General features: G+C 47.9%; 1 protein-coding gene across 1 annotated transcript; it reads right to left on the reverse strand.

Annotated features, from left to right (window-relative positions):
* Window positions 1–5,278: 5,278 nt before the first annotated feature.
* LOC144606712 (digestive cysteine proteinase 1-like) lies at window positions 5,279–27,589 on the reverse strand. Its single transcript, XM_078423026.1, has 11 exons — window positions 27,535–27,589; window positions 26,436–26,495; window positions 19,612–19,704; window positions 18,542–18,714; window positions 17,403–17,643; window positions 16,332–16,530; window positions 13,642–13,835; window positions 12,083–12,174; window positions 8,786–8,947; window positions 7,371–7,560; window positions 5,279–5,639 (listed from the first exon to the last, which is right to left on the reverse strand). The coding sequence occupies exons 1-11, from the start codon at window positions 27,584–27,586 to the stop codon at window positions 5,452–5,454; spliced, it is 1,644 nt and encodes a 547-aa protein (XP_078279152.1). The 5' UTR covers window positions 27,587–27,589; the 3' UTR covers window positions 5,279–5,451.
* Between the last annotated feature and the right edge of the window lie 285 nt (window positions 27,590–27,874).

Genomic DNA, 27,874 nt, shown 5'->3' on the forward strand with positions numbered 1-27,874 from the left:
TGCATTGCCAATCCCGCCCCTGCCGGGAACTGCAGGCGCTGCCCGCAGCAAAGAGCAGAGTGCCGGAGGGTCGCAGAGCTGCGGGGACAAAGAGTGACCTTCAAGTCGCCCTGGAGGAGGGTCTCGACCCGAAACGTCACCCCCCTCCCCATCAGAACTGCCCCCTCCACCGACTCCATCTCCATACTCCAGCTCCTAGACTGTGGAACAGCATCCCCCCTCCCCATCAGAACTGCCCCCCTCCATCCACTCCTTTAAGTCCAGGCTCAGAACCTATTTCTACTCCCTAGCGTTTGAGGCCCTCTGAGGGGGTGCTGTGAATTGTTTATGTATGTGCTGTTATGTTTGTGTGCCATTGTATGTTCGTTTCTTAGTACCTGAACGGCACGGTGGCGCAGCGGTAGAGTTGCTGCCTTACAGCGAATGCAGCGCCGGAGACTCAGGCTTGATCCTGACTACGGGCGCCGTCTGTACGGAGTTTGTACGTTCTCCCCGTGACCTGCGTTGGTTTTCTCCCAGATCTTCGGTTTCCTCCCACACTCCAAAGACGTACAGGTTTGTAGGTTAATTGGCTTGGTAAATATAAAATTGTTCCTAGTGGGTGTAGGATAGTGTTAGTGTGCAGGGATCGCTGGGCGGCACGGACCCGGTGGGCCGAAGGGCCTGTTTCTGCGCTGTATCTCTAAATCTAAAATCTAAAAAACTGATGTACAGCACTTTGGTCAACGTGGGTTGTTTTTAAATGTGTTTTACAACTAAAATTGACTTGACTTAACTTGACATTCCTTCTCTCCAAAGCTGCTGCCTGACCCGCTGAGTTTTGTGTCTATCCCTGGAGAACGGGGTACTGATTGAGAATGATCAGCCATGATCACATTGAATGGCGCTGCTGGCTCGAAGGGCCGAATGGCCTACTCCTGCACCTATTGTCTATAGTCTATAACATGGATAGGTGACGTTTCTGGTCAAGACCAATGTGTCTTGACCCAAAACGTCACCTATCCATGTTCTCCACAGATGCTGCCTGACCCGCTGAGTTACTCCAGCACTCTGTGAAACGTCACCCATCCATGTTCTCCACAGATGCTGCCTGACCCGCTGAGTTACTCCAGCACTCTGAAATATCTGCAACTTTCTGCAAACCCCGCTGCCCCCTGCAGGCTGGGCCCGGCAGAGCAGCACCGTGCAGTACATAGAAACATAGAAACTAGGTCAGGTGTTGGCCATTCGGCCCTTCGAGCCAGCACCACCATTCAATATGATCACGGCTGATCATTCACAATCAGTGCCCCGTTCCTGCTTTCTCCCCATATCCCTTGATTCCGTTAGCTCTAAGAGCTAAATCTGACTCTCTCTTGAATACAAGGAACGCTGCAACACTTTGCCATTGCTACCTGTCTTTGAACACCGAAACACAAGCTCCATTTGATGTGTTTGTTCATACCACATCCAGAGCCTCCAGCATGCTTTGTATTTCCTATTTATATTCCCAGTGCGGTCGGTCACAGAGCTGCAGGATGCATTGCTCTGCACTGTTGCTGTGCCACAGTTCCCTCTAGATCCAACAGCTGGCCATCGCAACGTTGAAGAAACATTTAGACAGGTACATGGATAGGAGAAGTGTACAGGGATATGGGCCACATGCAGGCAGGTGGGACTAGTGTAGATGAGGCATGTTGGCCAGTGTGGGCAGGTGGGACTAGGTGAGGCATGTTGACCAGTGTGGGCAAGCTGGGCCGAATGGGCCTGTCCCATGCTGTATGACTGCATGACTCTATGACAATGCAGTCTCACCCAATGTTTCAGCCCTGATGAATTGCTCCCCTATAGTTGCCTCCTCATTCCCTGCCACACTGACAGGTTGGGTCACTGCCTGCTTCCAACATCCAGGAGCTAACTAGATAGCAGGATGTGGTGGACACTGCCCGGTCCATCACAGGTACTGACCTCCCCACCATCGAAGGGATCTACAGGAGGCGCTGCCTCTAAAAGGCAGCCAGACCCACACCACCCTGGCCACACTCTCACTGACCCACACCACCCTGGCCACACTCTCACTGACCCACACCACCCTGGCCACACTCTCACTGACCCACACCACCCTGGCCACACTCTCACTGACCCACACCACCCTGGCCACACTCCCATCTCGCTGCTACCATCGGGAAGAAGGTACAAGGAGCCTGAAAACCGTGAGCTCCAGGTTCAAGAACAGCTTCTTCCCAACAACCATCAGGCTCTTGAAACTGACCCCAAAGCCTGGCACGTGATAGTTGGATGCAGCAGAGGGAGGGGAGGGGAGACAAGGGAGAGTTTCACTGTTCCGTATTGGGACGTCTGACAATATAACACTCTTGACTTGACTCTTGACCGATGGGTGGAATAAGTGACATCGGGCAGACGATACAAGGCCTTCTACGCCTGCACCTCCAGACTCAGGAACAACTTCATCCCCAGGGCCATAGCTGCTATGAACCGGTCCTGCTGAGCCGGATGGTCACATCGCACAGCGAACCGGCACAGATCTACTTGCACTTTATTCTGTCTTAAAACTGTTACAATTTGTTTTGTTGGGTTGCTGTTGTTTAAATTAACTAAATTATTGCATCGTATGGGAGGCGCATTCCCAATCTCGTACCCCTGTACAATGACAATAAAGATATATTGTATTGTATTGTATTGTATTGTAGACTGTGTGGGAAGGAACTGCAGATGCTGGTTTAAACTGAAAATAGACACAAGAAGCTGGAGTGACTGCGGGACAGACAGCATCTCTGGAGAAAACGAATAGGTGACGTTTCGGGTCGGGACCCTTCTTCAGGGAAAAGGGAAACGAGAGATATAGACGATGATGTAGAATAATGAATGACAGATTTGCAAAAAAGTAACGATGATAAAAGAAACTGGCCATTGTTAACTGTTGGGTGAAAACGAGAAGCTGGTGCGACTTGGTTGGGGCAAGGATGGAGAAAGAGGAAGTGACAAGGGGTTACTTGAAGTTAGAGAAATCAATATTCATACCGCTGGGCTGTAAGCTGCCCATGCGAAACATGAGATGCTGTTCCTCCAAGGTGGTTAGAGGGTGTGTGAATGGCCTGGGCAATGGAGATGGGCAGGGATAGACAGGTCAGTGTGGGAATGAAGAGGGGAGTTGAAATGGGGTGTGACTGCAGTCAGGCTGAGCTGTCCATATGAAACATATTGGGGCATTCTGTTACATTAAAAGGCACCATTTAAGAATCAGGTGAGAAGCTGGCGTGGGAGTGGGCCACAGTCCTTGACACGGCCCTTGTACTATCTTTGATCGGACTTTATGGCACTTTGACTTGCACTAAACGTTATTGCCTTATCCTGTATCTACTCTGTGGATGGATTGAATGTAATCATGTATTGTCTTTCTGCTGACTGGATAGCTCGCAGCAAATGCTTTTCACTGTAGCTCGGTACACGTGACAATGAAGTAAACCAAGACTGGTTCTGTTGCCGTTTCCTGACGACAATCATTGGCGGATGCTTACTCTGCAAACAAACACCTCAGAAGGCAGTGGAGGCCAATTCTCTGAATGCATTCAAGAGAGAGCTGGATAGAGCTCTTAAGGATAGCGGAGTCAGGGGGTTATGGGGAGAAGGCAGGAACGGGGTACTGATTGAGAATGATCAGCCATGATCACATTGAATGGCGGTGCTGGCTCGAAGGGCCGAATGGCCTCCTCCTGCACCTATTGTCTATTGTCTATCTTCTGCAGTATTCAATGGAGAATATTAAATACAGGCCCCCCCTTTGACTTCCTTTGTAAATGAGTATCTGTTGCACTGCTGTGTTTACCACAAACTGAGGTTGTTTAACAGACGGCTGTAGGCCCTGCAGCAGCCTGGGGCTCGCCTGGACCGTGCCCCGCTCCAGGACACCGAGCATACGGACCGGACCTGAGGGACTATATGGTCCCAGTGGGCTAATTCTATACACTTAGTACTTAATCTAGGATTATGTTTATGTACAATAATACTTTGCTGAACTGTGTACAAAATGAGGAATTTCACTGTCCTGTACTTTGATAATAGAGGACCATTTATCACTTGTATTTGTAGGAAGGAACTGCAGATGCTGGTTTAAACCGAAGATAGACATAAAATGCTGGAGTAACTCAGCGGGTCAGGCGGCATCTGTGGAGAACATGGATAGGTGACGTTTCACAGAGTGATGGAGTAACTCAGTGGGTCAGGCAGCATCTGTGGCGAACATGGATAGGTGACGTTTCACAGCGTGCTGGAGTAACTCAGTGGGTCAGGCAGCATCTGTGGCGAACATGGATAGGTGACGTTTCACAGAGTGCTGGAGTAACTCAGTGGGTCAGGCAGCATCTGTGGAGAGAAGAAATGGGTGACGTTTCGGGTCGAGACCCTTCTTCAGACTGATGTCAGGGGAGAGGGAGACACATAGATAAGGAAGTGTAAGGTGACACAAAATGCTGGAGTTACTCAGCGAGAGAGCATATGGACCCGGCATGGGGGGGGTGGGGGGGGGTTGGGGGGGGGGGGGTGGGGGGGGGGTTGGGGGGGGGGGGGGTGGGGGGGTGGGGGGGGGCACCGAGAGTAAAGAGGGACGGTTGGGAACAATAATGAGCACATTGGAACTGTCAGCTCCCCATAGGTGACGACTCTGCATCCTTGCCAATGGAATACAAAACAACAGGTTTCACCATGACATGCCACATGTGTTAATAAAGTGTAGGAAGGAACTGCAGATGCTGGTTTATACCAAAGATAGACACAACGTGCTGGAGTAACTCAGCGGGACAGGCAGAGAAGGAATGGGTGACTGAAGAAGGATCTCGACCCGAAACGTCACCCATTCCTTCTCTCCAGAGATGCTGCCTGACCCGCTGAGTTACTCCAGCACTCTGTGAAACGTCACCTATCCATGTTCTCCACAGATGCTGCCTGACCCGCTGAGTTACTCCAGCACTCTGTGAAACGTCACCTATCCATGTTCTCCACAGATGCAGCCTGACCCGCTGAGTTACTCCAGCACTTTGTGTCTATCATTTGTGATAATAAAGTTTCTATCAATCAATCAAATCTCAATCATTCAACCATTGAGGACAGATCCACACAGAAACAGATGAATTTGAGGAAGATTTCACAATGATTTATTAAGGCAGTAACATGATGTGTGAAGAGTCCGTTCTTGCTTCAGCATGACCACACTCCCTCTCCTTTTCCATTCTCCAGGTTGGAAATCCTTCCATTAGAGGCGGTAAAGTTTACAAGCTGGCGTGTGATGTTCACCAGTCCAACTAAAGCAGGAATACTAATCAAATTTGGACTTTATAAGGCATCTCATTACGGTTTTGCATTTGCCCAGAGATTTTGAGGTAACAATTTCCAGGCTGTTGCAAGAATCAGCAGAGGAACTGAATCCTGGGGTGGGCGAGGTTGGCCAACACAAAGCTACTCCAGGGTGACAAAGGTTGCTCCGGTGGCAACTCCACAGTTGTTGTCTCTCATGGCCATCAGTACATACCCATCGTTGCCCCAGTAGGTCGACCAGGAGTTCTTGATGAGCCAATACGGCTGACCATTGAGGGTCCCATAGCCAACGGCAAGCACAGCATGATCCAAATCCTCCAGCCCGTTCCCTGAAGACAGCAACATCACAACATTCAATGGCTTCAGTGCAATGTCCCTGTTCTCACCCACCCTCCATAAACCTGCTTCCAAAGAATAGCCAAGGGTGCTCTGCATCTGGAACGAGCTGCCAGAGGAAACAGCACCAGTGGTGCAGCGGTAACGTTGCTGCCTTCCAGACCAACCTGCCAAGACCCAGGTTCATTCCTGACTATGGGTGCTGTACTGTCTGAGTTTGTACCTTCTCTCAGTGGCCCCATGGGTTTTCTCCGGGTGCTCCAGTTTCCTCCCGCACTCAAAATCAGGTTAGTTTGTTTTGGTAAAATTGTAATTTGTCCTTCGCGTGTGTAGGATAGTGTTTGTGTAGAGAGATCGCTGGTCGGCACGCACTCGGTGGACTGCAGGGCCTTTTACCGCACTGTAACTCTAAACTAAACTGAACTATACGACAGGAAGCTATGGATATAATTACAATTTTTAAAAGACATTTGAACAGATATATGGTAGGAAGTTGTTTAGAGGAATATGGGTGAAATGCTAGCAAATGGGACTAGCCCAGTATGCCAACATGGTCAGTGTGGACAAGGTGGGCCGAAGGGCCTGTTTCCGTGCTGTACAACTCTGTGACTCATGTCATGTATAGAAAGCCTTTCCATTGCACCTTGATAATTATGTTCAAACATAAACTCCCTCCCCACCAGCCCAGTACAAGCACCATCACCAGAAACAATGCAGTGGATGAAGGTGGCAGCTCACAACTACCTTCTCAAAGCAATGTGGCCTTGCCCTGCCCTGCCCTAATCCCACAAAGCGACGTTCAAAAATCATTTACCATGTTTGAAAAAAAAGTTTCACTTATTTTAATGCACATACTTATTAACAAAGAACAGTACAGCATGAGAATAGGCCCTTCGGCCCACAATGTCTGTACCGGACATGATGCTAAGATAGACACAAAACGCTGGAGTAACTCAGCGGGTCAGGCAGCATCTCGGGAGAGAAGGAATGGGTGACGTTTCAGGTTGAGACCCTTCTTCAGTCTGCCGAAACGTCACCCATTCCTTCTCTCCCGAGATGCTGCCTGACCCGCTGAGTTACTCCAGCATTTTCTGACTACCTTCGATTTTAACCAGCATCTGCAGTTCTGTTCCTACACATGATGCTAAGATAAGCTGATCTCATCTGCCTACACACAATCCATATCCCTCCATTTCCTGCTCATCCATGTGCCCATCCAAAAAGCCTCTTAAACGCCACTATCGTATCTGCCTCCACCACCAACTCTGGCAGCACGTCCCAGGCCCCCACCACCCTCTGTGTAATAAAACCTGCCCCACACATCTCCTTTAAACTTTCCCCTCTGACCTTAAAGCTCTGCCCTCTAGTCTTTGACATCTCCACCCTGGGGAAAAGGGTTCTGACTGTCTACCCTATCAACGCCATTCATCATTTTATATACTGCCATCAGGCCCCTCCTCAACCTCTGCCACTCCAGGGAAAACAATCCAAGTCTGTGCAACCTCTCCCTGTAACTATTACCCTCTAATCTAGGCAGCATTCTGGTAAACCTCCTCTCCAAAGCCTCCACATCCTCCCTCTAATGGAGCGGCCAGAACTGCACACTCCAAATATTCCATACTCCAAATACTCCAAATGCAGCCGAACCAAAGTCTTATGGAGTGCAAAGCAACAAAGCAACCATTGCAAACGTGCGTGCATCGATGTGAACATTGAATACCCACCACAGTCTGGCTCGTAGTAAACGCCATTGCTGTAAAAACGGAACGACTTGTGTGACGCATCGATGCCAACAACCACGGGGCCCTGTTTAAAGATGGCCACCTTTAAGGCCTCAGTGTCTCCTGAAGTCACCATTGTGTAGCTCTTCATCTTTGCAATCAGCGTGGACTGGTTATAGTGGCAGAATCCATTCTAAAAATAAATCGCAAGCTGAGGAAACTGAAACGCATTAAAGTGCAGAGATCATCAAAAATAAAACCAAACTGCAGATGGACCTTAAAGAACTGCAGACGCTGGTTTACAGAAAAAGACACAAAGGGGCAGCACGGTGGAGCAGGGGTAGAGCTGCTGCCTCACAGCGCCGGAGGCCCAGGTTCGATGCTGACTACGGGCACTGTCTGTAGGGAGTTTACATTCTCCCCGTGACCTGCGTGGGTTTTCACCGGGTGCTCCGGTTTCCTCCAAACATTCTAAAGACGCGTAGGTTTGTAGGTTAATTGGCTTCTGTAAATTATCCCTAGTGCGTATGATAGAACTGGTGTAGGGTTGATCGCGGGTCGGCGTCGACCTGGTGGGCCGAAGGGGCCTTTATCCACTCTGTATCTCCAAAATGAAATTGTGGAATGATTTGGATGTGGAGCTCAAGCAAAGCACAAACATTACTCAGTTCAAGAAGATGTACAAAATAAATATTTGCCAGAGGTATAAGAATGAGGAAGGGCTGTGATGATGGTCACGTTTTAGTGTATGGACACAATGTGATATTTGCATTGTACATAGAATTTGGATAATTGTTTATAAACTGCATATGTGTATGTTTGCACGTGTGCCCATATGTGTATATATGTATGTATATATGTGGCATATGTATGGATATCTGTCTGCATGTATATATATATGTTTGTGTATGTGTATATGTATATATACATATACACATCAGTCTAATGTGTGGCCCCACAATCATCTTGTACATCTATAACATAATTCTTCAGACTGAAGAAGGGTCTCGACCCGAAACGTCACCCATTCCTTCTCTCCTGAGATGCTGCCTGTCCCGCTGAGTTACTCCAGTATTTTGTGATATATATATATATATATATGTGTGTGTAGATGAGATAAAGTTTGTGAATGAATTGATGAGTAGTGGAGAAGGGGTAGTAATAAATAATGATATACCTCCTACTCCGTTTCGAACATGTAAGAGTTAATTTGTGTTGTTTATGAGAATATATTCATTGAGTTGTGTATAGGTTTATCGTTCATTTCATTTTGGTTTTTTAAAATTGTTTTACATGTTGGAAATAAGATATAAACAACAACAAACTGAACACAGCGTGCTGGAGTAACCCAGCGGGTCAGGATGGTTTCCCACTACACAGTGTGGTGAGGGGGGCTGTGAGCCTCGCTCGGTACTGACCTGGCCCATGTAGGGTCCGTAGGACTCAGAGTCGGCGATCCCCCCGTGCTTAAGGATCCATTCGAAGGTTTGCCACTCCAGCCCGCCATCACAGGCGTAGTTCCCAAAGCCCCAGGTGCAGTCGACCAGCATTTGTTGGGAGAGAGGGATGAGATATCCTGTCTGAAACAAGAGCAAGATGTCATGTTCGGCCATGTTTGGAGATACAGTACATCTAGGGTTGCCAACTGTCCCGTATTAGCCGGGACGTACCGTATTTTGGACTAAATTGGTTATTCCCGTACGGGACCGCCCTTGTCCCGTATTAGTAGGGTTGCCAACTTCCTCACTCCCAAATATGGGACAAAGGGTGACGTCACCGCCCCGCGCCCCACATGACCTCACCCAGCCAGCGGCCACGTGCTCCCGCTCCACCAATGGCGGCCGCCCGGGCCGGACAATGACATCACCTTGTCCCGTATTTGGGAGCGAGGAAGTTGGCCACCCTACGTACATGCCACAGTGTCCCAGAGTCAACATCAAACATTGGGCAGACACAAAATGTTGGAGTAACTCAGCGGGACAGGCAGCATCTCTGGAGAGAAGGAATGGGTGACGCTTCGGGTTGAGACCCTTCTTCAGACTCAACCCAAAGAGTCTCGACCCGAGAAAGGGTCACCCATTCCTTAGCTCCAGAGATGCTGCCTGTCCCGCTGAGTTACTCCAGCATTTTGTGTCTATCTTCGTTTTAAACCAGCACCTGCAGTTTCTTCCTACACATTAAGCATTGGGGTGGTGCAGAACGGTGGCGCAGCGGTAGAGTTGCTGCCTCACAGCGCCAGAGACCCGGGTTCGATCCTGACCACAGGTGCTGTCTGTATGGAGTTTGTACGTTCTCCCCATGACCTGTGTGGATGCTCCGGTTTCCTCCCACATCCCAGGTTTGTCGGTTAATTGGCTTGGTGAAAACTGTAAATTGTCCCTAGTCAGTGCGTGTGGGATAGTGCTAGTGGAAGGGGTGATTACTGGTCAGCACAGACTCGGTGGGCCAAGATTTCTCCAAAAATAAGAAAAGCTAACGTTGAACCTTAGGCAAACCGCAGGAAGATCGACCCTGACAGGTTCTTATTGTCATCTCACACTGAGCAGAAGACAGGTCCCAATGTCCAGAGGTCCAACACTTCATTCTTTCAAGTGTTGACCATAGGACAGAGAGGAGAAGGTTGCACCTTCAGAGAGTGGTGGATCTGTGGAATTTTCACCAGGTGGGCCTGAATGGTCATTCAATACTTCCATTTCTCACGTTCCCACCTTGTTTTAGTGTTAATAGACAATAGACAATAGGTGCAGGAGGAGGCCATTCGGCCCTTCGAGCCAGCACCGCCATTCAATGTGATCATGACTGATCATTCTCAATCAGTACCCCGTTCCTGCCTTCTCCCCATACCCCCTGACTCCGCTATCCTTAAGAGCTCTATCCATCTCTCTCTTGAATGCATTCAGAGAATTGGCCTCCACTGCCTTCTGAGGCAGAGAATTCCACAGATTCACAACTCTCTGACTGAAAAGGTTTTTCCTCATCTCAGCTCTAAATGGCCTACCCCTTATTCTTAAACTGTGGCCCCTTGTTCTGGACTCCCCCAACATTGGGAACATGTTTCCTGCCTCTAACGTGTCCAACCCCTTAATAATCTTATACGTTTCGATAAGATCCCCTCTCATCCTTCTGCGTTCCGCGGCAGTTTCTCCTTTAACAACACAAGAAGCTGCAGAGTGGTGGACTCAGCCCGGTCCATCACTGGCACTGCCCTCCCCTCCATCGACAGCATTGCCACCGGGCACTGCCTCAACAAGGCGGCATCTTCCATCGAGGATGCCCACCGTCCTGGCCGTGCCGTGCCCGCCTCTCACTGCGACCGTCGGGCAGGAGGTACAGCAGCCTGAAGTCCCACACCACCAGGTTCAGCAACAGATACTCTCCTGCAACCACCAGCTTCATGAACTCAACCACACGACCTAGTCCCACCTCAGCAACGGAACATCACGACCTCTGGCACCAACGCCCACTTGTTCACTAATTGTGCTTTGCACTCATGCCTTGCTTTATATACTTGTTCTTGTCACTGTTTTGCAGACATTGTGTGATGTATATTTCTGTGCCCGTGATGCTGGGAGCAAGATTGTCATTGTCCTTGTACCTCACTGCACCCACACATCTGACGAGACGGCTTGACATTTCCTCTCCTTTCATCTGTTGGGTTTCTGTGGTGAAGCGCTCTCACTACACAAGCCTCTGAGGCTGTCTAGAGATGAACAAAGCCCCTTTAATGTTTCACAGCCTTTGATCAGGGGCAGGTTTCGCTTCCCCCACCCGCCTGCTGCGAACTCTGTCGGGAGATGGAGAAGCTCTGGATCTCTGGACCTTCCCTATCCCTACACACAGATGGGAAACTGTCAGCACCCAGTGTCTATTTCACAAGCATGCTTCATTTAGGTTAGTCAAGCCAAGTCAAGTCAATTTTATTTGTATGGCACATTTAAACACAACTCACGTTGACCAAAGTGCTGTACATCAGTGCAGGTACAAAAAAAACCATACAATAGCACACAAACCTAATAACACATACATAAACAGTTCACAGCGCCCCCTCAGAGGGCCTCAAACACTAGGGAGTAGAAGTAGGTTTTGAGCCTGGACTTAAAGGAGTCGATGGAGGGGGCAGTTCTGATTGGGAGTGGGATGCTGTTCCACAGTCTAGGTTAGTGTAGATACACAAAGTCCATGCCAACCAGCGATCCCCATACACAAGCATGATGCTACCTACACACACTATGGACAATTTACAATTTTTACCTAAGCCAATTAACCTACAAACCTGCACTTCTTTGGAGCGTGGGAGGAAAACCGGAGCACCCGGAGAAAACCCACGTGGTCGTAGGGAGAACGTACAAACTCCACACAGACAGCACCCGTGGTCAGGATCGACCCTGGGTCTCTACTGCTGTGCCACTGTGCTGCACTTATCTTCCAAATGCAAGGTGAAAGGGCAATGTTTATCGGAGATATAGGGGGAACGTTTTGTGTTTACACAAAGAGCAATGGAGTCCTGGAACGCACTGCCAGGGGTGGTGGTGGAGGCCGATACGATAGTGGCGTTTAAGATGCTTCTAGATAGGCAGATGGATATGCAGGGAATGGAGGGAGATGGATCACGTGCAGGCACAGTTCAGTATTTTACTTGGCATTATGTTTGGCATGGACATTGTGGGCCGAAGGGCCTGTTCCCATTTTGTACTGTTCTATGTTCCATGTCTCACCTTAAGGAAGAGGGCACCTTCCAAAGCACCAGTTGCCCCAAAACTCCAGCAGGAACCACACATGGCTTGGTCTTTGACCGGCGTCACTGCTCCTGAGGGAAGTATAGAGTTCCACATTAGCATTTATATTCACACTAACTTCAAACAGATTGAAAGTTCTTCGATGAATTGTTCTAATGAATTTATCAAAGTATTGGACTCATTTATTCACAAAATGCTGGAGTAACTCAGCAGGTCATTTTGAGTCGAGACCCTTCTTCAGTCTGAAGAAGGGTCTTGACCCGAAACGTCGCCCATTCCTTCTCTCCCAAGATGCTGCCTGACCTGCTGAATTACTCCAGCATTTTGTGAATAAATACCTTCGATTTGTACCAGCATCTGCAGTTATTTTCTTACACTATCAAAGTATTGGAAGTTAAACCATGCATGACTTCAACAGTGGGGCCCTGGGGGAGTGTCGTGGACCAGAGGAATCTAGGAATGCAGGTACATGGTACCCTGAAAGTGGCGTCACAAGTAGACAGGGTGAGGACAAAGACCTTTGGCACGCTGGGCTTCATCAGTCAGGGTCTTGAGCCTAGAGGTTGGGACATTATGTTATAGATGTACAAGATGATTGGGGGGCCACAGTTGGAATCTGAAGAAGGGTCTTGACCCAAAATGTCACCCATTCCTTCTCTCCAGAGATGCTGCCTGACCCGCTGAGTTACTCCAGCATTTTGTGTCTATCTTGGAGTATTGTGTTCAGTTTTGGTCACCATGCGATAGGAAATATATCATTAAGCTGGAAAGAATGCAGAGATTTACGAGGATGTTGCCATGTCTCAAGGGCCTGAAGAACAGGGAGAGCTTTAGAAAGCTAGGACTTTATTCCTTAAAGTGCAGGAGGCTAAGCTGTGAACTTATTGAGGTGAATAAAATCATGAGGGGAATAGATAGGGTGAATGCAAAGAGTCTTTTTACCTGGATATGGGAATCAAGAACTAGAGGTGAAAGAGGAAATATTTAATAGGAACCAGTGGGACAATATTATCACACAGAGGGTGGTGGGTGGGTGTACAGAACGAGCTGACAAAGGAAATATTTGAGGCAGGTACTATAACAACATTTTTAAAAGTTGATATTAGTTGATTAGAACAGGTTTCTATCATGATCTTATGTATTCAAGAGAGAATTAGATTTAGCTCTTAGGGCTAATGGAATCAAGGGATATGGGGAGAAGGCAGGAACGAGGTACTGATTTTGATGATCAGCCATGATCGCATTGAATGGCAGTGCTGGCTCGAAGGGCTGAATGGCCTGCACCAGCACCTATTGTCTATGTTTTTATGATCCAAAACATGCGAGACCACATGGGTTTCAGAGCACCGAAACTGTACGTTGTGGACGGCTCGATTGTAATCATGTATTGTCTTTCCGCTGACTGGTTAGCACGCAACACAAGCTTTTCACGGTACCTCGGTACACGTGACAATAAATTAAACTATAACTGGAGAATGCCGCACCAGAGATTTTCAACCTGTGAAGGACCTTCCCTGTTCTCAAACCGCCCCACGTACCATAGAGTCTCCAGTCCACACTCGGGGGGAGAACCACGGACGTGTAGCGCTGCGCGGGAAAGGGGTTCCCGTTGTTGAGTGACGATCCCTTCAGCCTTCCTCTCATGGCCGCCATCTCTTGATCAGTCCGGTCAGCAAGGTGGTTGACTCCCATTTTATACGACAACTGTGCCCGGTTTCTCGAGTGGATGTACCTTAAAACAAATTAAACCCGACTGAAAGAACAGTGGATACAAAGACTGAGACGAGCTCCCTCCCTCTGCCAATGGGAACTGGTCTCTTCTTAAGGAGAGAATTGATAAAAACAGATATTTAGTGAAACAACTCAACTCAAAAAGCTGGAGTAACTCAGTGGGATATCATCTCTAGAGAGAAGGAATGGGTGACATTTCAGGTCAAGACCCTTCTTCAGATTCGACCCGAAATGTCACCTATTGTCTCCAGAGATGCTGCCTGTCCCACTGAGTCACTCCAGCTTTTTGTGTCCATCTTCGGTTTAAACCAGCATCTGTAGTTCCTTCCTACACTTCCTACATCTGTAAACTCCATTCCACTAGGGCACGGTGGTGCAGTGGTAGAGTTGCTGCCTCACAGCGCCAGAGACCCAGGTTCGACCCTGACTACGGGTGCTGTCTGTATAGAGTTTGTACGTTCTCCCCGTGACCTGCGTGGGTTTTCTCCAAGATCTTCGGTTTCCTCACGCACGCCAAAGAAGTACAGGTTTGTAGGTTAATTGGCTTGGTATAAATGTAAATTGTCCTTAGTGTGTAGGATAGTGTTAGCGTGCGGGGATCGCTGGTCGGCGCGGACTCGGTGGGCCAAAGGGACTGTTTCCGCGTTGTATCGCTAAACTAAACTAAATTAAACCTGCAAGTGGTTTCATAACAGAGACCAGTCAACATGTCATCAACAGTTCAATTGCATAGTTTGCAACAATTGTGAACTAAAATTACATCAACAGTTTTTCACTAAAATTTTCAATTGCATAGAAAAGATTGCAATAAATTCTATGTATTATAATGAGCTTGTATTGTGTTTTGCCTTAAGGTCTTTTTTTTGTGGAAAGTCTTTATCTTTTCACTTTCATTGTAAGTCTTTATCTTACAAAAGTGATGAACCTCCCCTATCCATGTTCCCCACAGATGCTGCCTGACCCACTGAGTTACTCCAGCACTCTGTGAAACGTCACCTATCCATGTTCCCCACAGATGCTGCCTGACCCACTGAGTTACTCCAGCACTCTGTGAAACGTCACCTATCCATGTTCTCCACAGATGCTGCCTGACCCGCTGAGTTACTCCAGCACTCTGTGAAACGTCACCTATCCATGTTCTCCACAGATGCTGCCTGACCCGCTGAGTTACTCCAGTACTTTGTGTCCTTTTGTGTATTAACCAGCATCTGTAGTTGTTTGTTTCTCCGTGTTAGATCACAGTTACTGAGGTCAGTGTTGTGTGGTGTTCAGGAACCTGATGGTTGTTGGGAAGAAGCTGTTCGTGAACCTTGAGGTCACGGTTTTCAGGCTCCTAACTTCAGGATCAGAAGTTAAACTGAGCTCTCACCCAAAGACATTGAGGGGATCCATTATTGTTACTCCATTATTGCTGATTTCTTCCCGGCTGTTATCAGGCAACTGAACCATCCTGCCACAACCAGAGAGCAGTGCTGAACTACTATCTATCTCATTGACGACCCTCAGACGATCTTTGATCAGATCTTACTGGTTTTACCTTGCACTGAACGTTATTCCCTTGTCATGTATCTGTGCACTGTAAATGGCTCGCTCGATTGTAATCAGGTTAGCACAGGTTAACAAAAGCTTTTCACTGTACCTCCGTACACGTGACAATAAACTAAACGGAACTGCCAGGGGGACTTCATTGTGGGTGATGTTAACCTCGGTAAGGGATTCAAGAACCAGAGGACAAAGGTTTAAGATGAACGGGGCAAAGTTTAATATGAACCCGAGGGGCAACCTTTCACACAAAGAGTGGTGGGTGTATGGACCGAGCTGCCAGAGGAGGTAGTGGAGGCAGGGACAATAACTGCATTTAAAATATACTCGGACAGATACATGGATAGGAAGAGCTTAGAGGGATATGGGGCAAATGGGGGCTGGTGGGTGTAGCTTAGATGGGGTATGTTGGTGAGGATGGATGTTTTGGGCCGAAGGGCCTGTTTCTGTGCAGTACGGCGCACAAAGTCCTTGTGCTTTGCTTGCTTTGGAGTAAGGGCGTGTCCCAGGAGACAATAGACAATAGACAATAGACAATAGGTGCAGGAGTAGGCCATTCAGCCCTTCGAACCAGCACCGCCATTCAATGCGATCATGGCTGATCACTCTCAATCAGTACCCCGTTCCTGCCTTCTCCCCATACCCCCTGACTCCGCCATCCCTAAGAGCTCCATCCAGCTCTCTCTTGAAAGCATCCAACGAACTGGCCTCCACTGCCTTCTGAGGCAGAGAATTCCACACCTTCACCACTCTCTGACTGAAAAAGTTCTTCCTCATCTTCGTTCTAAATGGCCTACCCCTTATTCTTAAACTGTGGCCCCTTGTTCTGGACTCCCCCAACATTGGGAACATGTTTCCTGCCTCTAACGTGTCCAACCTCTTAATAATCTTATACGTTTCAGCCCACTGGACCTCGCAGAGGGAAGGGTTTCCGAGACTCCCCGCCCAGCTTTACCTCATGTTGTGGGTGAATGTGGTCCTTCTGTTCTCCTGCTCCGACTCGCCCTCCTCATCCTCCCACCCAAACGTCTCCTTGTAATGCCGGAAGACGTGATGGGTCCTGTCCTCCTGGCCAGTGCCCACCAAACCTTCCATGGGGTTGACCAGGATTCGGTGCTCCACGGCTGGGCCAGAGAACCCCCGACAGGTCATGCCTGGAACAAACAGACGGGACACAGTGAGCCTCACCGCGGGCAAACGGCATTCTCCGTGAGCAGGAACCTCCACCATTAAACCCCCACCCCCCCCCCCCCCCCCCCCCCCCCCCCCCCCCCACGCACATGAAATCGCAGGCTCACAGCTCCTTGAAGGTGGCGTCACAGGTAGAAAGGGTGGTCAAAATGGCTTTTGGCACATTGGTCTGCATCAGTCAGAGTGTTGAGTATCGAACTTGGGAGGTCGTGTTGCAGTTGTACAAAACGTTGGTGAGGCCACATTTAGAGTATTGTGTGACTGTAAAGTATCATTCAATCATTTGTTCAGTTCTGGGCACCATGTAATAAGAAAGATGTTGTCAAGTTGGAAAGGATACAGAGAAGATTTATGAGGATGTTGCCAGGACTCGAAAGCTTGAGCTACAGGTTGAGTAGGCTGGGACTCTATTCCTTAGAGCACAGGAGGATGAGGGGTGATCTTATAGAGGTGTGTAAAATCATGAGGGGAATAGACTGAGTAGATGCACCAAGTCTCTTGTCCAGAGTAGGGGAATCAAGAACCAAAGGACATGGGTTTAAGGTGAGGGGGAAAGATTTAATAGGAACCTGAAGGGTAACTTTTTCACGAAAAAGGGTGGTGGGTGTATGGAACGTGCTGCCGGAGGAGATAGTTGAGGCAGGGATTATCCCAACGTTTGGACAGGTACATGGATAGGACAGGTTTGGAGGGGCAAACGCAGGCTGGTGAGACTAGTGTAAATGGGGCATGTTGGTCGATGTGGGCAAGTTGGGCCAAGGGGCATGTTTCCACGCTGTGACTCTATGACACATCTGGACAGACCCACATCTGGATGGGCAGCAGCAGGATTTACCTTCAGGCAGCTGGAACACACTGGGGTCTAGCTGGTAGCTGACGGTGTGATAGTCCACCTGATACTTGTCGTAGTGTGAGGAGAGCAGAGTGTTATAGCCCTCCATCTCATAGCGCAAGGGCACGGGGCCCAGAGTGGAGTTGTACACCCACAGAGTGTACTTGTTCTTTTTCTTATTCACGTAAAAAATCTGCTGCCACACCGAGCAGTGATGACCGCGATAATCCTCCTCCTTTATGAACTGAAAGACAAATCGTCATAGGTCACGGAAACTGGCCCTTCGGCCCATCTTGTCCATGCGGACCAAGTAGTTTAGACTGGATAGACTCGGCTTGTACTCGCTGGAATTTAGAAGATTGAGGGGGGATCTTATAGAAACTTACAAAATTCTTAAGGGGTTGGACAGGCTAGATGCAGGAAGATTGTTCCCGATGTTGGGGAAGTCCAGAACAAGGGGTCACAGTTTAAGGATAAGGGGGAAGTCTTTTAGGACCGAGATGAGAAAGTTTTTTTTCACACAGAGAGTGGTGAATCTGTTGAATTCTCTGCCACAAAAGGTAGTTGAGGCCAGTTCATTGGCTATATTTATGAGGGAGTTAGATGTGGCCCTTGTGGCTAAAGGGATCAGGGTGTATGGAGAGAAGGCAGGTACGGAATACTGTTGGATGATCAGCCATGATCATATTGAATGGCGGTGCAGGCTCGAAGGGCCGAATGGCCTACTCCTGCACCTATTTTCTATGTTTCTATGTTTCTATGTTTAGTTTGTTTTAGAGGTAAAGCACGGAAACACACTCTTCGAAGACAGCCACAAAATGCTGGAGTAACTCAGCTGGTCAGGCAGCATCTGTGGGGAGAAGGAATGGGTGACGTTTCGGGTCGAGACCCTTCTTCAGACTGACCCATCGGCCCACCTGGTCCGTGTTAACCAAGGTGACATACCGGACAGGTCCCATTTAGTTTAGTCTAGAGACGGAATCAGGCCCCACACACGACGGATCATTTTACTGAAGCTGATTAATCTACAAACCTGTCCGTCTTTGAGTGTGGGAGGAAACCGGAAAAAGCCCACTCCCCACTGGGCCATCGTGGCTCCTTCGCCTGGATTCTAAAACATGGTCAGGGTTAACGTTTCTTACCTTAAAATCTTCCAGATCCGGAAAGACAGGCTGAGGAAGGATGGGATCGTCAATGGTTCCATTCACTTGGAAACACTTGATAACGTTTGTGTCGGTTTCTGTGGTCTCCGGTGAAATCTTGTAACTTATTCCAGCTGGTTGTTCAAACCCATGCTGCAGTGTAATGACCTGACCTGGCAAATTGTGAAGAATCCTCGTTACTCCAAGTTCAGATACAAGAAAAGGCCATTTGGCCCATCGGGCCCATGTAGTCTCTCTGTACAGCCATCTCGTCTGTCCCATTCCCCTTCTCCTTATTTCCCTCATTTCCCTGCCACCAAGTCCACGCTGACCAGCGATCCCTGGACACTAACTATCACTATTCACACTCCAGGGACAATTTACAATTACACCAAGCCAATTAACCTACACAAACCTGCACGTCTTTGAAGTGTGGGAGAAAACCGGAGATCCCGGGGAAAACCCACGCAGATCACGGGGAGAACGTGCAAACTCCCTACAGACAGCACCCGTAGTCAGGTTCCAGCCCGGGTCTCTGGTGCTGTAAGGCAGCAACTCCACCGCTGTGCCACATTGCCGCCAACAGTCTGAAAATTCTTCTCCCCTCTCCCATCGGGCAAGAGGTACAGAAGTGTGTAAACGCACACCTCCAGATTCAGGGACAGTTTCTTCCCAGCTGTTATCAGGCAACTGAACCATCCTACCACAACCAGAGAGCAGTGCTGAACTACTATCTACCTCATTGGTGACCCTCGGACTATCTTTGATCGGACTTTGCTGGCTTGACCTTGCACTAAACGTTATTCCCTTATCATGTATCTGTATACTGTGGACGGCTCGATTGTAATCATGTGTTGTCTTTGCGCTGACTGGTTAGCACGCAACAAAAGCTTTTCACTGTACCTCGGTACACGTGACAATAAACTCAACTCAAACTCGAACTGAAAGATGTCGCAAGCATAAAGCGTCGTCTGATAAATGTGCGCATTTGCCCCCTAGCCGCGCTCGACAGCGCTCGACAGCGCTCGACAGCGCTCGACAGCATGTGATGGATGGGACTCGATCCGTACCGTGGTAGTACTCGATGCGGCTGACATTCCCAGACAGGTTGTACCAGGCTTCAAACGGCTCCTCAATCTCGGCGAACGGCAGCGAGAAGATTCCTGGGAACAGAATTCCACATAATACACACGGAAACAAACCTCGCTTGCAACCAGTAAACACGGAACCTCCTGCACATCTCAATGTAGATTCATATTATCAGGCAACTGAACCATCCCACCACAACCAGAGAGCAGTGCTGAACTACTATCTACCACATTGGTGACCCTCGGACTATCCTTGATCAGACTTTGCTGGCTTTACCTGGCACTGAACATTATTCCCTTATCATGTATCTGCACACTGTAAATGGCTGGATTGTAATCATGCGTTGTCTTTCCACTGGCTGGTTAGCACACAACACAAGCTTTTCACTGTACCTCGGTACACGTGACAATAAACTGAACGGAACTGAACTGATATTTAACCAAGCATATTTTATTGTGGAAAAATAGAAACCATGTGTCAGAAAGAACTGCAGGTGCTGGTTTAAATCGAAGGTAGACACAAAATGCTGGAGTAACTCAGCGGGGTCAGGCAGCATCTGTGGAGAACATGGATAGGTGACGTTTCACAGAGTGCTGGAGTAACTCAGCGGGTCAGGCAGCATCTGTGGAGAACATGGATAGGTGGCGTTTCACAGAGTGCTGGAGTAACTCAGCAGGTCAGGCAGCATCTGTGGAGAACATGGATAGGTGACGTTTCGGGTCGATATCCAATACAAAGTATTGAATAAAGATTAAAAAGTATCCTCTATCTGTACACTGTGGGCGGTTTGATTGTTATTATTTATAATCTTTCTGGTGACTGGATAGCACGCAACAACAAAAAGTTTATTGTGACAATAATAAATTAAACTAGAACTAAACAAAACATGTAGGAAGTTGGGAGCCCCACACACCAGCATGTTCCCACTACCATTGTTGGGAGCCCCAAACACCAGCATGTTCCCACTACCATTGTTGGGAGCCCCAAACACCAGCATGTTCCCACTACCATTGTTGGGAGCCCCAAACACCAGCATGTTCCCACTACCATTGTTGGGAGCCCCAAACACCAGCATGTTCCCACTACCATTGTTGGGAGCCCCACACACCAGCATGTTCCCACTACCAATGTTGGGAGCCCCAAACACCAGCATGTTCCCACTACCATTCTAATGAGTATAAAGTTAAATGTAAGTGGGAAAAACGATGTAGATAAAGAGGAATAGATCGGGTAGATGCACAGAGTCTCTTGCCCAGAGTAGGTGAATCATGGACCAGGTGACATAGGTTTAAAGTGAAGGGGAAAAGATTTAATAGGAATCTGAGGGGTAACATTTTCACACAGAGGGTGGTGAATGTATGGAATGAGCTGCCGGAGGAGGTGGTTGAGGCAAATTAGACAGAAACAATTAGACAGGTATGTGGAAAGGACAGGTTTGGATGGGATATGGGCAAATGCAGGCAGGTGGTGTAGCTGGTTGGCTGGTGTGGGCAGGTTGGGCTGAAGGGCCTGTTTCCATGTTGTATGACTCTAAAGCACCAGTCCAGGCACAGAGAATGTTGCACCAAAGGTGTGGATGGATGTCCTGACAGAAAGGTCTTCCTAGGTTAGAAGCAGCTGACCAACCAGCCCAATGCAACAAGGCAGCAACTCTCTGGAGTTCCCCTCCCACCGATTTTTATTTTTATTTTTTAATTTTACAAATACATGTATGAACTCATAGTGCGCGATGGTACCTACATTATAAATTCGATTATACATTTTAAATTCGATTATACCTGTATTGTTCTGTATTATCTCCCCACCCACAACCCCCCTCCCCCCCCCCCCACCCCCCAGTTAGAAAAAAAGAGGAAAAAGGAGAAGAAGAAAAATAAAGAAATAAAAATTTAAAAAAGGAAAGAAAGAAAGAAAGAAAGAAAGAAAGAAAGAAAGAAAGAAAGAAAGAAGGAAACCTGGAGACAAGAAGGAAACACTTCCGGCTAATTTCTTATTAAATTCTTTTTAGGGGTATCAAAACAATCCTGAAATTAAATATTTCCAATTCTTAATCCTAGTTTTAAAGTGAATGGGTTCCAAAGTTTCAAAAAGAAATCATATTTATTTCTCAGATTATAAGTAGCTTTTTCTAATGGGATACAACTACGCATTTCTGCATACCATCTTGCAATTCTTATTTCATTGTGATCTTTCCAAGTGACCGCCACACATTTTTTTGCTATTGCTATTGCTATTTTGAGAAATCTTTCCTGATATTTATCTAAAATTAATCTTGGTAATATTCCTTTAGTATCTCCCAATAAAAACAGCCTTGAATCCAATGGTATGGTCTTATTCATCAATTGTTCCAAAAAGTTTTTTAGGTCTTTCCAAAAAGGAGTTACCTTAGGACATGCCCATGTGGAGTGTAAAAAAGTACCCACATCCTGGTTGCATCTAAAACAAATTTCAGGTAAATTTGGATTTAAATTGTTTAATTTTTTCGGAGTTAAATATAGTTGATGTAAAAAATTGTATTGTACTAAACTATATCTCACATTAATAGTATTTTTCATACTTTCTAAACACAATCTTTCCCAACTTGGTTCATCAATGCTAATATTCAGATCTGTTTCCCATCTTTGTCTTGATTTTTGAATTCCTGTCTTTGGACTAGATTTTTGTAACAATTTAAACATTGAAGATATAATTGCCCTGAATCAGGGATTCAATTCCTTTAATTTGAAATAAAAACATTGAATTACCTAACTTTTCCCTTAAAAAAGATTGTAATTGATAATAGAAAAAAATACTATTCCCTGGAATTTGATATTTGTTTCTCAATTGACAAAATGTCAAAAAATTATTTCCTTCGTAGCAATCTCCCATATGTTTAATACCCTTCTGTTCCCAGACTTGTAATATTTGATTATTCCAAGCAAACGGCAGTAATCTATTTTTTACTAATGGAGTTTTAGCTGTTAGAAAAAATCTTTTATCATTAGTTTTAACTGTTTTCAACAATATATTAATTAAATGTTTTAGCAAAGGTGACTCTTGATCCTTAACTAATAGCTTCGCTTCCCATTTATAGATAAATTCTTCTGGGCATAGTTCTTTTATTTTATCCATTTCAATTTTAACCCATGCTGTTTTTCCACCCTCTTGATAAAAGGATGAAATAAAACTCATTTGTGCTGCCAGATAGTAATTTTTAAAATTTGGTAATTGCAGTCCACCTAATTCAAATTTCCATGTTAATTTTTCCATAGACACTCTTGGCATTTTACCTTTCCAAAGAAAATTTCACACAATTTTATTCAATTCTTGAAAAAAATTATTTGGTAAAGGTATAGGCAGTGTTTGAAATAAATACTGTAACCTCGGAAAAATATTCATCTTAATACAGTTCACTCTCCCTAGCAATGTAATTGGAAGATTCATCCATTTCTTCAAGTCCTCCTCAATTTTTTTAATTAGTGGTTTATAATTTAGTTTATACAGATTATTTAACTTGTTATCTACTTTAACCCCTAAGTACTTCATGCCTTCTTTTTTCCATTTAAACTGACTTTCTCTTTTACATTGATCATAATTACCTTCAGAAAGAGGCATTATTTCAGTTTTATCTTTATTCATTTTATATCCTGATACTTTCCCATATTCTTCCAGTCTGAAATATAATTTTCTTAAGGATTCCAATGGTCTAGTAAGACAAATTAAAACATCATCTGCAAATAAAGTAATTTTGTGATTTTCCTGATTCACTTTAAATCCTTCAATGTCTAAATCTGATCTTATTAGCTCTGCCAGAGGTTCAATGGCCAATACAAATAAAGCCGGTGACAAGGGACATCCCTGTCTACTAGATCTTTCCAAATTAAATGATTGAGAAGATTGGCCATTTGTCACCACTTTGGCTTTAGGTTGTTTATAAAGAGCTTTTACCCAGTTAATGAAACCATTTCCTAATCCGTACTTCTCTAATACTTTAAATAAAAAATCCCATTCTAACCTGTCAAACGCCTTTTCAGCATCTAAAGCAACTGCTACGCTCAATTCCTTTCTTTTCTGTGCTAAATGTAAAATACTTATAAATCTTGCTACATTATCAGATATTTTCCTTTTTTTGACAAATCCAGTTTGGTCCTCTTTAACCAGCTTCGGTAAATATTCTGCCAATCTCCTTGCCAAAAGTTTAGCAGCCCACTCTCTGGAGTTCCCCTCCCACCGATTATTGTGTCACCACCTTACACCTTATTATAAGATTAAAGCTCACACCACACCTGTAATGATAAACACAAGAGCTCATCATCTCCATTAAAAACAAAACAAATTTGTTCCTCATTCCATGAACTTTATTTTAAATGAAAGGAAAACGGAATGTTGGAAACACTCAGCATGTCGGGCAGCGTCTGGAGAGGGAGGTAAAGTGGACTTCCTAGAATCAAGCACATAGATTGGAAAGGTTTAGAGGGATATGGAGCCAATGGGGCCAAATGGGACAAGCATGATGGAGCATCTTGGACAACATATATCTTTAAGGCAGAGATTGACAGATTCTTGATTAGTGCGGGTGTCAGGGGTTATGGGGAGAAGGCAGGAGAATGGGGTTAGGAGTGAGAGATAGATCAGCCATGATTGAATGGCGGAGTAGATTAGATGGGCCGAATGGCCTAATTCTGCTCTTATCACATGATCATATGAGCATAGATGAATTGGGCTGAAGGGGCAGTATCTGTGCGGTACAGAACATACAGCATTGAGCATCTGAAGAAGGGTCTCGACCCAAAACGTTACCCGTTCCTTCTCTCCAGAGATGCAGCCTGTCCCGCTGAGTTACTCCAACTTCTTGTATCTATCTTTATTTTAAACCAGCATCTGCAGTTCCTCCCTACATAGAACAGTACGGTACAGGAACAGGCCCTTCGGCCCACAATGTCCTTGCTGAACATAGAAACACAGAACATAGGTGCAGGAGGAGGCCATTCGGCCCTTTAATCCAGCACTGCCATCCATTGTGATCATGGCTGATCATCCACAATCAGTAACCCGTGCCTGCCTTCTCCCCATATCCCTTGATTCCACTAGCCCTTGGAGCTTTATCTAACTCTCTCTTAAATACATCCAGTGAATTGTCCTCCACTGCCCTCTGTGGCAGAGAATCCCACACATTCACAACTCTCTGGGTGCCAAGATCATCTCTTACCTGCCTGCACGTGATCCATATCCCTCCATTCCTGCATATCCATCTGCCTATCCAAAAGCCTCTTACATCTTACTGTGGTATCAGCCTAAGGTGTGATGCAGCATTGGACAGGCCCTTCGACCCACCGTGGCCCTGTCGGTCCATCGGCCTGTGCTATCACCGGCCACCAATTGCAACTTGAACAGAACTGCTGTAAGCACCAAAGATAAACACAAAGTGCTGGAGTAACTCAGCGGGACAGGCAGCATCTCTGGAGAGAAGGGTGACGTTTCGGGTTGAGACCCTTCTTCAGACTGAGAGGCAGGGGAGAGGGAAACTCTCTTACTAGTAGGGTAAGGTGTGAAAACGAGAGATCAAAGCAAGCGACGATAAGGAAATGTAGAATGGTACATTGTTAACTGAGGGGAAGGTGATAAGCACATGGTGAACATTTGATGAGGATTGTAAGCACTGGGCCTGTACTCGTTGGAGTTTAGAAGGATGAGGAGGGACCACATTGAAACTTCCAGAATAGTGACAGTCATGGATAGAGTGGATGTGGAGAGGATGTATCCACCAGTGGGAGAGTCTAGGACCAGAGGGCACAGCCTCAGAATTAAAGGACGTTCCTATAGGTGAGATGGGCAGGTGAGATGGGCAGGTGTGATGGGCAGGTGTGATGGGCAGGTGTGATGGGCAGGTGTGATGGGCAGGTGTGATGGGCAGGTGTGATGGGGTGATGGGCAGGTGTGATGGGGTGATGGGCAGGTGTGATGGGGTGATGGGCAGGTGTGATGGGGTGATGGGCAGGTGTGATGGGGTGATGGGCAGGTGTGATGGGGTGATGGGCAGGTGTGATGGGCAGGTGTGGTGGGCAGGTGAGATGCGCAGGGTGTGATGGGCAGGTGTGATGGGCAGGTGTGGTGGGCAGGGTGTGATGGGCAGGTGTGATGGGCAGGTGTGATGGGCAGGTGAGATGCGCAGGGTGTGATGGGCAGGTGTGATGGGCAGGTGTGATGGGCAGGTGTGGTGGGCAGGTGTGAAGGGCAGGTGTGGTGGGCAGGTGTGATGGGCAGGTGTGATGGGCAGGTGTGGTGGGCAGGTGTGGTGGGCAGGTGTGGTGGGCAGGTGTGATGGGCAGGTGTGAGGGGCAGGTGTGATGGGCAGGTGAGATGGGCAGGTGAGATGGGGTGATGGGCAGGTGTGGTGGGCAGGGTGTGATGGGCAGGTGTGATGGGCAGGTGTGATGGGGTGTTGGGCAGGTGTGATGGGCAGGTGAGATGGGCAGGTGAGATGCGCAGAGTGTGATGGGCAGGTGTGAGGGGCAGGTGAGATGGGCAGGTGTGATGGGGTGATGGGCAGGTGTGATGGGCAGGTGTGAGGGGCAGGCATGATGGGCAGGCGTGATGGGCAGGTGTGATGGGCAGGCGTGATGGGCAGGTGTGGTGGGCAGGTGTGATGGGCAGGTGTGATGGGCAGGTGTGATGGGCAGGTGTGATGGGCAGGCGTGATGGGCAGGTGTGGTGGGCAGGTGTGATGGGCAGGTGTGGTGGGCAGGTGTGATGGGCAGGTGTGATGGGCAGGTGTGATGGGCAGGTGTGAGGCAGAGTGTGGGCACCTGGCCGCCCCAGCTCCTACCTGACACATGGTACACGTCTGGGAAGGTCGGCGGCAGCGTCCACGTCTTGATTGCGAGAGCTGGCGCGGGAAATAAATGCAAACACAAGTTACAGCGATGGAGAGGGCGATGTAGAATCAATCTGTTGCATTGTGTAGGAGGGAACTGCAGACGCTGGTTATGTAGATACAAAGTGCTGGAGTAACTCAGCGGGTCAGGCAGCATCTGTGGAGAACATGGATAGGTGACGTTTCGGGGCGAGACCCTTCTTCAGTCTTCAGTCTGAAGGGTCTCGACCCGCAAAATCACCCATTCCTTCTCTCCACAGATGCTGCCCGACCCGCTGAGTTACTCCAGCACTTTGTGTCTATCTTCGGCTTAAACCGGCATCTGCAGTTCCTTGCTACACAGGACAACAAGGTAGAGTGGTCATTTAGGATCAATATATTGCGTTATCCCTTGCCCTGGGGGGGGGTGGACAGGCCGGGTCTGGTTACTATCCCAGCCCCACTTGGGCCGAGGGGCCGAGGGTATTGGACACAAGTAATCTGGAGCGAAACACAAAGTGCTGGAGGAACAGCGTCTGTGGAGACTAAACCCTGAACATCAGGCCGGGGTTAGACTGCGCTCCCTCAACTCCCGGGGATGGGGGATTGTACATGAGACCGTTCAGCCCCTCTCCCCCGGGGTGACTAACTCTAAACCATGAACTCTAATTCTAAACTCTAACTCTAATCTCTAAATCACTGCTCCACAAACATGCCGGTTCCTACACTTTTGGAAGAGGGTTCGTCAAGCGCTCTTGTCCCCTCGCCCATCCCTCTCTCTACCTCCCTCTCACCTTCTCTCTCTCCCTCCCTCTCACCTGCTCTCTCTCCCTCCCTCACCCTCTCTCTACCTCCCTCTCACCTTCTCTCTCTCCCTCTCTCTCCCTCCCTCTCACCTTCTCTCTCTCCCTCCCTCCCTCTCTCTCTCCCTCCCTCTCTCCCTCTCTCCCTCTCACCTTCTCTCTCTCTCACCCTCTCTCTCTCCCTCTCTCCCTCTCTCTCCCTCCCTCCATCCATCTCTCTCCCCCCCCCCTCTCCTCCCTCCCTCTCCCCTCTCCAGGTGTAGCGGTACCTGTGGCTGCGTTGAGCAGGAGATGCGCTCCCATGAGCGCCGCCGGCCGCATCGCCTCTCACTGCCCGACTCTGGGCGCTGCGGGGCGGGTGAGGATCGCTGGCTCCCCGGGGGCCGCCCCTTCACACCCCGGGCTGCCAATCCGTGCCCGCCCCCACCGCAGGGAGGCGGCCGCTCAGCCGGTCCCGCCGCACCTAGCCCACACCCTTCCACCTGCCCGTGGCTGCCCTGCATTCACCCAGTGTGCAGAGGGTCCGGACCCGAAACATCGCCTATCCACAGATGCTACAAGACCCTCTGAGCCTGTCCACCCCCTCCACAGATGCTGCAAGACCCTCTG

Source organism: Rhinoraja longicauda, chromosome 27 (assembly GCF_053455715.1).
Source record: "Rhinoraja longicauda isolate Sanriku21f chromosome 27, sRhiLon1.1, whole genome shotgun sequence".
Taxonomy (NCBI): Eukaryota; Metazoa; Chordata; class Chondrichthyes; order Rajiformes; family Arhynchobatidae; genus Rhinoraja; species Rhinoraja longicauda.